General features: G+C 43.9%; 1 protein-coding gene across 2 annotated transcripts in view; it reads left to right on the top strand.

The window, feature by feature from the left end:
* Positions 1–13,901, top strand: part of EXOSC7 (exosome component 7) — a 34,901-nt gene that overhangs the window by 2,770 nt on the left and 18,230 nt on the right. For both annotated transcript variants that reach the window (XM_023231703.1, XM_023231704.2), the window contains exons 2-3: positions 9,888–9,989; positions 10,296–10,390. In XM_023231703.1, the coding sequence (XP_023087471.1) occupies positions 9,888–9,989; positions 10,296–10,390 (197 nt within the window). The remainder of the gene's footprint in view (positions 1–9,887; positions 9,990–10,295; positions 10,391–13,901) is intronic.

The following is a 13,901-nucleotide window of genomic DNA, read 5'->3' as shown; positions in this document are numbered from 1 at the left end:
GAGATCCGGCCACTGCACTCCAGCCTGGGTGACAGAGCAAGACTCCGTCTCCAAAAAAAAAAAAAAAAAAGAAAGAAATTATAAATGTACTTGAGTGTTTATATATAAAATTGTACTAGTGCTATGATGGAAAAAACAGGGACACGATCTAGACTGGGAGGTCAGAGGAGGCTTCCCTAAGGAAATAGCATTTGAACTGAGCTCTCAGCATGACTGAGAATTAAGTAGGCGTGAGTGTTCCAGAAGGAAGGGATGGTGAGTCTGTAAATCCTCAGGTGGAGGACATGTGGAGCCCAGTGGGTGGGCTGGGGGAAATGGTGGAAGATCAGCTTGCACAGGTGGCCAGAAGCACAATCCTAGAGGTCTTAGAGGCTCAGTCATTCCCTCGTCATGGATCTTGGAAGGAATAGCCTGTTGACTTCTCTGTATGGGGGACCCTTAAGGCATAGCCAGTGTCTGGCACTTGGTAGGTTCTTAGTAGCATTGAATGAGTAAGGTAAGCTTTAAAGGAGGAATTAGTTGGATGGTGTTTTTGTTTTTTAAATCAAGCCTCCCTCTCACCAGTACCATGGACATATTTGGCCACAGTTGTTGGTAAATGCTCAACTCTGTGTATCACAGAGCCATGCAGAGTAATGGGCTTCAAATCAACGTCTTCATAAGGGCTTATTAATGTTGGCTAAAAATATGCCATATTTATAGAGGAGCAAAACACAATTTACACCATTCAAATAAAGGCAGGATGCAGGTGAATGAGCCTACCATGAATCTCCACTGATTCAGTTCTGAAATCTCCTACACTTTTCTTGCCTTGGTTATAGAGTGCCAGCAGTGCACCTCAAGCAGTGCCTGCCTGGACTCCTGTTGCTTGTATAGTCCTAGTCATTTTGTGTTTTACTTTTCACCTTTGGTCCAGGTCATATTCCCTTCAGCCTTTGGTTCTTTTGCTATTTCAGGGAATGTTTCATCTTGTTTTGGTGATAGTTAGAAGCAGTTGAAATCAACCTCATGATGTTGTGTTGAGGATTCAGTTGCTAGTAATGGTAACCAACGCACTGGCTCAAGAAAAATAGTATGGATTACAAGGCTGCAAGTGTTTCTCCAGGAATTCAAGGGCACTTGGATGAGCAAGGCTCTGCCTTGCTAATCTCTGCTGCTGCTTTTTTTTTTTTTTTTCCCCCTCTTTGCCTTGTTTTTGTCTCCCTGCAGATTAGTTTTCTATTTCTTGGGCCAGTGGTAGAAAAAATGTGGTTCCTTCCCAGCTCCTCTGTAAAAGAGACCATTCCTTCTCGTTCAGTTCTGAACTCATGTTTCCAAGAGAAAGAAACTCTAGTTCTTTTTGGGGGTTGAGGGAAAGGATGGACAGAATAATTAGGCTCAAACATGGCCACTAGAGGATGTGTCATACTTGGGAGAAGTCAGTTTGTGAGAAGGGAGGGTGGATCATTTTAGTTTTTGGCAGAAAATGGAACCCACTTCAGATAGTTCAGGAGACTTTTATGATGGGACTCTAGAGCAGTATGGATGGGTTTCAGGGAACCAATAAGAGATGTTGAGGAGCCCCAAGACAAACAACTGCTGGGAGTGGCTACTGCCCCTAGTCTGAAGGCGCCAGGGGAGGAAACAGTATTACCACATTTCAGTGATAGCTGAAACTGTGGAGGAAGGGCTGCCCAACATAAGTCATAGTCTTGGATAGATGCAGGCAGTATCAGAATGTGGCCCCTAGATTGGGGGTAAGGGGCACCCTCTGATCTGGTATCTTCCATTGGACAAACCCAACCAGAAGCCAGCAAAGGGAGTCTAGGTGATACAATTTGAGGTGAACCGATCCGCACTCCCAGGGGAGAGCAGAAAATCAAAAAGGTTGATTAAATCAGTATTTTGATAAATAATTTGATTGGTTTCTGTTAGGTTCTCTTTCAGCCTTTGAAGGCTATATCCCATTCTTATTAGGTACATATTATAATTTTTATTTCATTGAATATTTACAACAGTTCTGAAGGTAAAGTATCTCTACAGACGAGGAACTGAGCTTGGGCGGGTTGAGTCACTTGTCCAAGGTGACACAGTAATTGAGTGGTGGCACTGGGATTTAAATCCAGATCTGTCTGATTGCAAAGCGCATACTTGACTCAGGCCACCTTCCTGCTGCAGTGAAAGTCATTGTCTTCCATTTCCTCAGTAGGGATCCAGACATCAAGGCGGGAGAGAATCTTTGCTTCCTCTACCTCCTTTTCTTTCTCCTTTTCTCTGAAAGTTTGTGGGGAAACAGGAAGGGAAAGAGAAAGTTCTTTTTTTTTTTTTTAAGTTCTAGGGTACATGTGCACAACGTGGAGGTTTGTTACATATGTATACATGTGCCATGTTGGTGTGCTGCACCCATTAACTCATCATTTACATTAGGTATATCTCCTAATGCTATCCTTCCCCCCTCCCCACAATAGGCCCCGGTGTGTGATGTGGGAAAGAGAAAGTTCTAATTGACACCTCCCACTCCCTAATTTTTCTAGAGCTTAAATAGTATATGGCATATACTGCTGTATTGTTGTTTTGGTTGCATTTTTCCCACATTGATTATAAGTTCCTTTAGAACCCTATATTGCATTTCTTTGTATAGCTTTTGTCTCACTAGTATTGTAAATTATTTTCTCTGCCTATACTATGCAGAACTTGGAGCAGACCTCAGAATTTTTAGAATCTAGGATTTATCCTCTTTTCTGGCTTAACTGGCTAGATGTGTGTTTTCTTCATCCATGAGAAGCCATTGCTAACCTCCCTCTTAGCCCAGGAATTCTGAAGCCTTGAAGTGCATTTTACTTACCTACAAAATACAGAGTCTGAGGCTTTACCCCAGCATTCTGAATCAGACTCTCTGGGGCTGGGGCCTAAGAATGGACATTATCATAAAGTGTTCGGAAATTTGGGGGCAGCCACCAGACATTGGCCCATGGGCAAGCCACTGACCAGAGATGTAGGAATCTCTGCTCTCTCCTGCTGAAGTCGTATGGTTTCCTGCATCTTTTTGAATGAGGCTTTGGAGTCAGACTGAGCAGGCACCTTCACCATTTACAATAAGTGATTTTACCTGCATAACTGAGCCTGCTTCCCCTTGTATAAAATGGGGACGTAGGCACCTGGAGGTAGAATGGGGTTGTGAGGAATGTTGAGATAAGAGATGTCAAGCACTTGGGCTGTGGTCAACACAGAAAATAATGTTGGCTCCCTTTCAAGTTTGTTTTTCCATCAAAAGTGTGACTTTGTCCTAAACCATCCACACTAGATCCCCAACCTTCATAGTGACCTCATTAAAGATTCAGCCTGTGGCTCTTGAGAATTAACCTCTTTTGATTTGAAGGAATCGGGATTTTTCAATTATCGCAAGAAAAGGGATAGGCCGGGTGCAGTGACTCACACCTGTAATCCCAGCCCTTTGGGAAGCTGAGGTGGGAGGATCACCTGAGGCCAGGAGTTGGCGGCCAGTCTGGGCAACATAGCAACACCCTATCTCAAAAAAAAAAAAAAAAAAAAAAATTAGGTGTGCAGTGGTGTGTGCCTGTAGGCCTAGTTGCTTGGGAGGCTGAGGCCAGAGGATCGCTTGAGCCCAGGAGTTGGAGCTGTCACTCCAGCCTGGGTGACAGAGGGAGACTCTGTCTCTTAAAAAAAAAAGAGAAGGGGGATCTGTGGCAAGAGCTGGAAAGTCCCCAGACAGCTCTGAGGTACCACCTCTCATGGGCTCCGTGGATTATCTCATGACCTGTGTGGCTGTATGACTGTCTTTATCTCTAGTGACACCTCTGCTTTTCTTTGCCAAGATTTATCCCTTCTCTGCAGGCACTTGCTGTCCAGCTTCCCTTCTTTGTAGAATCTGCCTCTGCCCAATACCTTTACTTTTATGTGGCCTCTCTGGGCTCCTACATATCATGACCTGTCAGCTCTTCTTTAACTCCTTTCTTCTCTCAAGTGTTTCTCAGATCAGAGATCAGATTCCAATGAGAGAATCAGTTTGGTCTGCAAGTATTTCATGCCAAACAGAGCTGGTCACCGTTTGGATTATATGCCTTTGGTTCAGGCACATACCCTGGTCCTGGCTGTTGGGGATGGATGGTAACTGTTACGTGGCCTTTACAGGACTGTAGGCACAATAAAGCTTTCCCGCATTCAGCCTACTGAGTGCTATGGCCATGACCTGGACATGAAACTGGCCCTCATAGGTTTGGACCTGGCCATGGCAATTGACTAACCCTACCACAGGGCTCTTGGAACCCTGTGAAAGCCATTTTATTGTATGTTCTTGGCTGTTGAAGGGAGTTGTAGCCCAGCTGATGGCTTCCATTTCTTTTCTGTGGATCTTGCTTTCATTGTAAGCATTGTTTAGGGTTATAGCATGGAAGAGGGAGATCAGGGCCTCAGCCTGGTTTTCAACTATGAGATTGAGCAGTCAGTATTCAGTTGCTGAATCTGGGCATGACAGAATTGGAGCCGGCCCCCAGGACTCTTGATTTTTAGCTCTCTGCCCTTTCTGTTTACAGACCCATGGCACAGAAAGGTTTATGCCCAGACACTGTAGGGTACAGCCTTATGGAGCCATATCCTTTCAGAGGAATGCCTGGTTACTCAACAGGGTTGGAAAGTCAAACAAGGATCAAAACCTAGTTTTGCCTGCTGTGTCGTGGGCCCAAGCCTGCAAAGCTAGACCAAATGTGGTCCCTTTCCTAAGCGGGGGGTCACCTTCTAGTAGGGGAAGGAATTTAGTCTCACTTCTCCTCTAGGAATCTGGAGTATTAGACAAGTCCAAGCAAAGTAATGAGGGGTTAACATAACCTCAGAGGACCACTTTGAGTCTAAAATCCTTCCAGGTGTGTCAGATTGGTAGCGCCAACTTGTCAGTTTCTATTAAGAAGTAATAGGACTGGGCTTCCTGGGTGTGAGGGAAAGCAGGTCTAGGCTTAAATGTCCTTCCACTCTGTCACAAACAGGAGATTGAAACTTAGATGCCTCCATTCTTATCTGTAACATCTCTCAGGGTTGTTTTTGAGGATGCAGTGAGTTAATGCATGCCCCCAGAAGCAGGGGAAGGGAACTGCTTTGGGGAGACTCCTGTATGTTATACTGAAGGGCTCCCTTAAATGCTTTATGACGTTTCTGTTCTCTTGTAACTCTGTAAGGTCGGGGTTATCCCTACTTTCTAGTGAAGAAACAGGCTTAGAGCTATTGAGGTCAAGGTCGCAAAACTGGCATGTGACAGCAGAGATTTAAGTATAATTTGGAAGGTGACTGTTTCCACCACACCACACCCTACTGGTACGTTGTTGTGATCACATGGGTAACAACTATGAAAGTCACCAAGAGCTTTCCTGGCATCCAGAAGCCCTTGATCTAGAGGCACATCAGTCTCCTCCGCTGAGAAGGAGGGGACACCACTCCATGCTGTTGACATCTCTTGAGATTTAAAATGGAGCTTTTACCTCAGGGTAACTCCTATTTAAATGTTCACACATGGATTAATTCCTTTGCTCCTTACTGCTGCAGATAAATAAAAACTGGTAGGGCACCAGGCTCTGAGCTAGGCCAGGCAGGTTTGGACAATTTCCTAAGCCTCTTATAAAGAAAACTGGATTAAAAAAAAGTTGCCCTGGGTACAGTGATTCATGGACTGGTTTGGTTTTTGGTTTGTTTTCCTTCTATTCTTTTTTTTTTTTTTTTTTTGAGGCGGAGTCTCGCTCTGTCGCCTGGACTGGAGTGCAGTGGCCGGATCTCAGCTCACTGCAAGCTCCACCTCCTGGGTTTACGCCATTCTCCTGCCTCAGCCTCCCAAGTAGCTGGGACTACAGGCGCCCGCCACCTCGCCCGGCTAGTTTTTGTATTTTTAGTAGAGACGGGTTTTCACCGTGTTAGCCAGGATGGTCTCGATTTCCTGACCTCGTGATCCGCCCGTCTCAGCCTCCCAAAGTGCTGGGATTACAGGCTTGAGCCACTGCGCCCAGCCATCTATTATTTTTTTCTATGGAAAAAAAAATATGCATACTTGGAAAGGAAAATGTGTAGCTTTTCATTTATCTTTTACTTATCACCTGAGCCTTCCTCCAGGAGTCAGAGAGTGAATTAAAGGCTGGAAAGGCAATGTCTGATGAGGCTCAGTTTTCTGACAGCCCACCAGCCCCGTCCTGGACCAAGTACATTTTCACTACAAAGAGGTGTGACTAATCTTTCAGAGCAAGTGATATGTTAGAAGCAGTAGTTGGACCAGATGTGGTGGCGCATGCGTGTAATCCCAGCACTTTGGGAGGCTAAGGCAGGTGGGTCACTTGAGGCCAGGAGTTTGAGACCAACTTGGGCAACATAGCAAGACCCCATCTCTACAAAAAAAAAAAAAAATTAAAAAAATTAAAAATTAGCTGGGCATGGTAACATGTGCCTGTAGTCCTAGCTACTCAGAAGGCTGAGGTAGAAGGATTGCTTGAGCCTAGGAGTTTGAGGCTGCAGTGATCACCACTGCACTATAGCCTGGGTGATAGAGTGAGATCCTGTCTCAAAAAAAAAAAAAGGGAAGAAGCAGCAGTAGTAAATCCCGTGACCTTGTGGCCAGCCTGTTCATCCTATGAAGGAGGTCTGTGCTGAGTCCTTTTATAAAGTGAAGAGACCCTTTAGAATGCAGGGGACTGTGTAGCATAGGTTACTGTGTAGCAGAGGTTAAGAGCTCTGACTTGAGGCTTAAATGCTACTTACTGGCTGTGTGAACTTGGGCCATTCATTTGACATCTTTTAACCTCAGTTTTCTCATTTGTAAAATGGAATGAATAACACTATCTTATAGGATTTTTGAAAAGATTAAACGCGTTAACTATGCAGTATTCCTTGCACATTATCTGGTATATAGTAAATGCACAGTAAATAGCAGCTGCTATTATTTATTGCAAATAATTGCAGCCATTTTAATTTATAGATCTGTAGAATTAGAGAACCACTTTGAGACTAATTTAATCTCCATCTTTTACAAATGAGGAAACAAATCCAGGGGGGGAAGGGGCTTGTCCTAAGTCAAGTGGCTAGTTAGTGCCAGGAGCTGGCCTGGAACCATGAGTCATGTTCCTAATGATTGTTCACACTTATACCGTATCTACACCCCACGAAGAGCTTCTTGTCAATAATGTTTCTGGGCTGGGTTTTCACTTTCCTAGCTGGGGAGTGGGGCACATGGGGGTGGAGAGGGGTGGAGTGTGAGAGATTGAGCTAGAAAGGCTTCAGTTTCTATGGGTGAGGTTGGGAAGAGACACAGTGACATAGTTATGGGTCCTCCGGTGAAGAGGGATCACCTTCTGGAGTTCTACCCCAAAGGCTCACTCTCTTAGACTTGAAATTCTGTTGCTTTTTGAATCCATCTCCAGACTCAAGATAGGGATTTCTTCTAGGGAGGAAAGGTGCTGGGAAAGGATGGGCTGCGCAGGACTTTCCACCTGATTTGTGATGTTTATTTTCTGTCATTGAAAAGTTAAACGGGTGAAAGACCTGAAGCAAGTATGGCACAGGGTGATCATTGGTACGTGTGGTGCTGTAGTGTTTTGCTTTTCTCTGTTTAATTTCTCAAAAAAGTCAGTAACATATGCAGTTAGCCAGGCAGTTTAAAGATAAACTGTTTAAAGATAAACTGTCAGCCACATAGTTTAGAGCAGTGTTTTGTTTTATTTTTTATGTTTCTGGGAAGCATCAACTCCTTGGAGAATCTGATTAAACTAATGATTCTTTTTCTGAAAAAAACTGCTTTTGAAAAATGTTTACAAAGAATGAGAAGGAGCTCCATGAGCCAACATGGAAAGATTTCCTGCATGTATATATATAGTTAAGTGTTTAAAAAAAAATGTAAGAGTATCTATAGTGTTCCACCTTTCATATAAGAAACAAGGGGATATTTAAAAATTCATGTATTTGCTTATTTGTGCAGAGAAAATACAAGAAAGATAAACCAGAAACTAAAGAGAAACCTGGGGTGAATGGAAAGAAAGGGGCATGAAAATAGCATAATACAGAGAAAAGGAGAGTGACATTTCTCTGAGCATACTTTTCTGAGTTTTGTCTCTTAGAACTATAGTGATAGCTCACAAACCCAGAAAGTAAGTAAGTAAAAGTAACCAGGATGTAGGGGAACCCAAAATGGAATACAAAAATTTGCAAATGAAAAATAGCCAGGCATGGTGGTGCGCCTGTAATCCCAGCTACTTCAGAGGCTGAGGCAGGAGAAGCGTTTGAACGCAGGTGGCGGAGGTTGCAGTGAGCCCTGCCATACTGCACTCCAGCCTGGGCGACAAAGCCATAGTCTGAAAAAAAAGTTACAAGTTACAAATGAGTCTGTGTTACAAGTGAATAATGTAACCACACTGAAGGGCACGTGGAAGAAAAGAACTCAAGTAACTGGAAAACAGTATTTTGGCTGAATACCATGAGGCTAAAGACAGAACTTTATACAAATGCTGTGCACCGTTAGTAAATTTGTTTCTCACAGGGGTATGATTAGAAGTTTGGAAACTATGTGTATGCTAAGATTGAACAAATATAGAAATGCATGGTAGATAATAAGAACCAGGTTTCTCCTTCTTTGAGAAAGAAGTTACAAATAAGAAAAGGAGGAAGGCTAGAATGAACCATGTGATGTTAGATTGGAATTAGCTATCAGTATGAACTCATGGCTTTTTAATAGATACGTAGATAGATACAGAATTACACATAGATTTGAGGGGGTGGTGGGGGGGTTAGTATACATACCTGTATTTTCTAGCTCTGTCTGCTAAGAAGTTCTGAAAGAAATAATATTCCAACAGCAATGAACTTAGAGCCTAGATCCTGGTTTTCAGTACCATTCCCCAATAAAAGCAACCAGGGCTCCTTGGAGAAAGGCTTGATCCCTAGGGCTGGACAGAGAAAACACAAGAGGATACATATCTTGTGTTGCAGAAAGTATATAATTACTCACAAAAAGTTGGTGGCATGTTGAAAGAGCACAAAAACTAACCCAAAGAAGCCCCCAGTGGCCAAATTTGGAACACTGAGCAGCAAAATAACTAATGATAGTAGTGGATTATAACCATAGCATAAAAGATACCAATGAGTTGTACTGATATAAGTAATTGAAGGAGTAAATAAATGGGCAGAAGGAACAGGCAGCGCATAGACCTCCCTGAAAACCATCTTCTGCCAAAAGAGTCAGCAGAATTCCTGTAAAGGATTGGATAGTAAAGATTTGGGGCGTTATGGATCATATCTCTGGCCCAACCACTCAGCTCTGCTTTTGTAGTGCAGAAGCAATCATAGACAATACCTAAACAAGTGAACATGGCTGTGTTCCAGTAAAACTACAAAAACAAGGTCCCTTAGTTTGTTGACCCTGTTCTAGACTGCCTCGTTAGAAGATTAGGTGTCTTTCTCTGTTTACACAGTAGATCTGTTTGAATTTTAGGGGTAGGAGGGCTTCAGTTGAGATGATTGTACCCTGTAGCTCTGACACATATACTTCTTGGTGCAATTTAAGAATTGCAGATTTGGAGAGAGGTGACTTATTTTGTCTCTTGTTCAGATCTTGTTTTTGTGTGCATATTCTGTATAGTGGTATGTAGTGTAGATTTTGCAATCAGACACAGCTGGCATGGAAAACTAGCTTTGTCTTCACTAGCTGTAGAACCTTGAACAAGTCACTCAACTTCTCTGAGTCTCCATTTCCTCATATGTAAAATAGTAATGTTGTTGTTAGCTACGAGGACAGAATTTTAGATGATCCACTAAGAGGAAAAGATATTCTGCATATATCTTCTCTAGGGGGAGAATGAGTGAGTTAGTTTAGGAGTCTATTATTGGTCTGGGGTGACAGCTATAGGGTTGTGATTGTTAACACCTAGGAAGACCTCCGCGTGGATGGCCGTGGCTGTGAGGACTACCGATGTGTTGAAGTGGAAACCGATGTGGTGTCCAACACCAGTGGGTCTGCCAGGGTCAAGCTGGTGAGTACTGTGACCATGGTTCAAGCCCAGGTGGAGAAATGAGTAGACCCTAAGGAATGAGCTGCTGATGCCATCTGGCTTTTGGAATGCAGATTACTCTTGGGGAAATCAAAGATCCAAGCCAAACTCAGGGAGGGGGGTGTCTCCATATCTGAAAGACTGCTCACCTCCTCCAAAGACCACTTTCCAAGTCTTAGCACTGCTCCTAAAAGAGTCCCCCACGGGTGTATGTCCAGAAGCGGAGGGAGATGGTGGAGCGCCTGGCTGCCTGCTCTGAGTGAGGACCCTTCTTGCATGTGTCTGCAGGGTCACACAGACATCTTGGTGGGCGTGAAAGCAGAAATGGGGACGCCGAAGCTGGAGAAACCAAATGAAGGTTACTTGGAGTTCTTTGTTGACTGGTCAGTATTATGCAGATATTTCTAAAGAAAAAATTCTAACGAAAAATGATTTTAAAGATGATGATTCAGAAAATGAACCTCTAGTTTCCTGTTGAACCCACTTTTATACTTATCATTCAGCCATCCAGCAGGCATTTGCTGACCTCCTCCTATGTGCCAGGTGCATAGTCAGGACTCTTGGCTTGAGTCCTGCCCTAGTCTTAACCACCTGGCTATTGCTGGCCTTGTTTTCCCTGTCCAATAAAGGAGGACATCTGCCAGGCAGCCTAGCGCATGATTGTGATGAGGGTCAAATGAAATGATTGTGTTATGGTGCTTTGAAAAATATCATACACAGTAAGGATCATTTGGTCTAAAATGTACTGTTTCTCTTCCTACTCTAGTTCTGCAGAAAACTGTTCATGATTTGTTTGACAGATGAAGCCTAGGGTCAGCCAAGCAGCCTGACAGGCTGAGGAAGTGGCAGCTAGGCAGGCAGTATGGGTGCTGAGAAGAGAGAGGGCTCTGTAGTGTCTGCAGCCAGCCTTGGGCCAGAATGTCACTTCCTTTTCTGGCCAGCTTTATGATCTCAGGCTGGTTACTCAGTCTCACTGTGGCCAAATTTCTTCATCTAAAAAATGAGGATAATAAATAATACCGTGGTGATGAAGAGGAAATGAATAGAGTGAGTACTTAGCACAGTGACTGAGACTCCCAGTGGGCTTTCAATAAGTATTATTTTTCCTTATTTTGTCAGTAAGTTCAATAAGTATCATTAGCTCCCCGTTCTAGGGGTTGGGGCTTTTTATTGGGTTGCTGGCCAGGTCCCGTCTTCTATCAGTTACCTTGCTTCTGGAAGCCAGGCCTTCTTGAAGTGGGTAAGGATCTCTGTGGGCTCATGCTGGGTGTAGGTGTATAATGTTGACCCTGTATCAAGATCCCCAAGACGACCTCCTCCACATTCAGAGATTTGCTGGACTTAGCATATAGTGATACTCACAGCTAAGGTTTATTATAGCAGTGAAAATACAGTAACTTATTTGTGACATTTCTGCCCAGGAAAGCCCATTAGAGACTCAGCACCCAAGATTTTTACTGGGGGCTGGTCACATAGACACTCGCTGCTTAATACATAATGAAGTTTTCTAAAGGAAAGCAAATGTTCAGCATAAATGATATTATTTGCACAATATAAGCACAATGGACTACCCCCATCAGTTTAATATTGACTGGGAATAGTCTGCGAGCCAGATTCCCAGATGGCAGCCAAGGGCCAACCCTGCAAACAGACCCTTCTGAAAATAGCAGCCTTGGACCGCAACGGCAGCCCTTTTCTGCACAAATGTTAACCCACTTCTGTAGTGTAGTTGCAGCCTTCCAGTCTGAACTTCCATACACGGAAGCTGATTCTCACAGTACTCCTGTAAGAGAAATGACAAATGAGTTCAGAGAGGGTAAGTGACTTTCCCAGGGTTACAAAGCTAAAAATGCCAGCTCAGGTCTGTCCAAGCTGTGAATCTTGGCTCGTTTTACTTCATGCAGCCTATAGAAGTCAGCTTTGGAGGGCTGCTCTTGGGGAGTCCAAGAACTATCCATGTTCATTTTTCTGGTCAGTTTTTTTTCCAGCCCACTCCTGTCCTCTGCTCTGGTCCCCCAAGTCATCTCTCCTGGTTCTGCTCATCTTCTCTCACCAGCTTGAGTTGTCCCATGGAATTGGGACATCCTCTAAGTTACTGTGGATGATGGTGACCTTGTTCAAGCCCCCAATTTATCTTTTTCTTTGTTCTTGGAGGAAGCAAAATGCCTCTGGTAGCCTTGATCTGCCTAATTCAATGCAGTAAGCAGTCACTGATAAGCAGACAATGTGTGAGGAACTGTAATTTGCTTTCTTTTTCATCTCCTTCATTACCTTCTACCTCATTCATTTTAAGCAGACCAAAGACATTCAGCCCAACCACACCAAAGAGAGGGTGTTGCCCTCAGATGCTTGGTATAGGGGATACATTTCATTGTGACTCTTTGTCTAAATATGACTCCAGGTTAGCCTGCTGCTCTTATCCCTTTCTTGTTCCAGCTGTATAGGAAGAGTGACTCTAGTGTGAGAGGATCCTTTGAGTTGCCTCTTCTCAAGATCTGGCTTCTAGAAGTAGCCTGTCTTTCCTGCCTTAGAGTGGCTGCTTCCTGGTCTCTTTTCCTCCTCTGTGGGTCTCAATCCACAGTCCCAAGAGCTCCAATTTCTAGGTAGTTCTCCTGAATTGATTTCCCAAGATGGACAGTCTCAAAGTGGCACGCTTTAGCTTCTTTAAGTGGCTCAGCTAATGTAATCAGCCCAGCAAGTAGAATCACCATTTCCTACAGAGATGGGAGAGGTTACCAAGCACCGATGGCTGCCACCTGTATCAGAACCTCACTTGAGTCTTCAAGGAGCGTAATTATTTTAATTGCATAAACAAGTATGTCCTTTTATTCTGAATCAGTGAATAGGAATGGCTTCTGGACACCCGTGGATGTGCCCAGCAATAAGGGTGCTACACGCCCACTCCCACCTGGACTCCAGGCATAGGACCTCTGCTGGAGAGCTCAAGGCATTTGCCTATCCACAGGCTGAAACATAGTTGCTACCCAGTGGAAGGAAAGAAATTGGTGGTGATGGTGGTGGTGGCGGCGGCGGCGGCGGTGGTGATGATGGTGAGGGTTTCTTCTGCTGCTCTGAGTCTAGTTTGATTTAACTTCTTGTCAGCAACTTCCAGTTTTAATTAAATTCCCAGGGGTAGAGAGGTCTCAGAAAACTAATTGAATTTCTGCTAACTCATTTCACTTGGTTTTGTCTACTTGGAATGATAATACATGGAGCCAAGAAAGACATTGTCGCTACCTCCATAATTTACCCTGTTTCTTGGGAATGATGAAAAATCTTTGCTATAGCCCTCACAGCCCTTTGGAAAGACTGCTTCACTGACCCTGAGCCCAGCTCCAGAGATGCCTGGCAGCACTGTCACTAAACTGGGAGCAAAATCTGACCTTTTCATGTCTTTGGTTTACTGATTGTAGCTGAGAGTAGGCTATTTTAAATGAGAACTTGGAAACTTTAGGAAAAAGTAGTTTCTATCTAAAGCCCAAGAGGAAGGTAAGATATTAGTGAGCTGGTGTGTCACCCTGTGCTGCCACTAGGCGGTGAGCCATCAAGTTGCTTCTCAGTTCTCCGACCATTGTGTTGATGGGTTTAGGACTGTGGTTTAGCCTCTCAGAGAGACTTGGGTTTTTAACTAGGGGAGTTTAGGAGAACATTTTTCATTCATAAATGTTTCAGGATATTCTGCACTTGTCACTTCCCTTTGGGATCTTAAATATTTTTCAATGTGATCAGTTGTATTTTTCACTAAAATTGAACCAGAATCTTCAAGCCTGCATTGGTGGGTAGAACCATTATATCTGGGTTCCTTGCCTGCTTACTGCTGCTAAAGGGGACACTGTTCCTGGCTGAAGGGCTGGGGGTGGGTACAAAGCAGTGAGGCAACCTGCAGAAGCCTTT

The sequence above is a fragment of the Piliocolobus tephrosceles genome, chromosome 2, assembly GCF_002776525.5.
Source record: "Piliocolobus tephrosceles isolate RC106 chromosome 2, ASM277652v3, whole genome shotgun sequence".
NCBI lineage: Eukaryota > Metazoa > Chordata > Mammalia > Primates > Cercopithecidae > Piliocolobus > Piliocolobus tephrosceles.
Note: the sequence above shows the minus strand (reverse complement) of the source record. Positions and strands in the feature narration are given on the sequence as shown.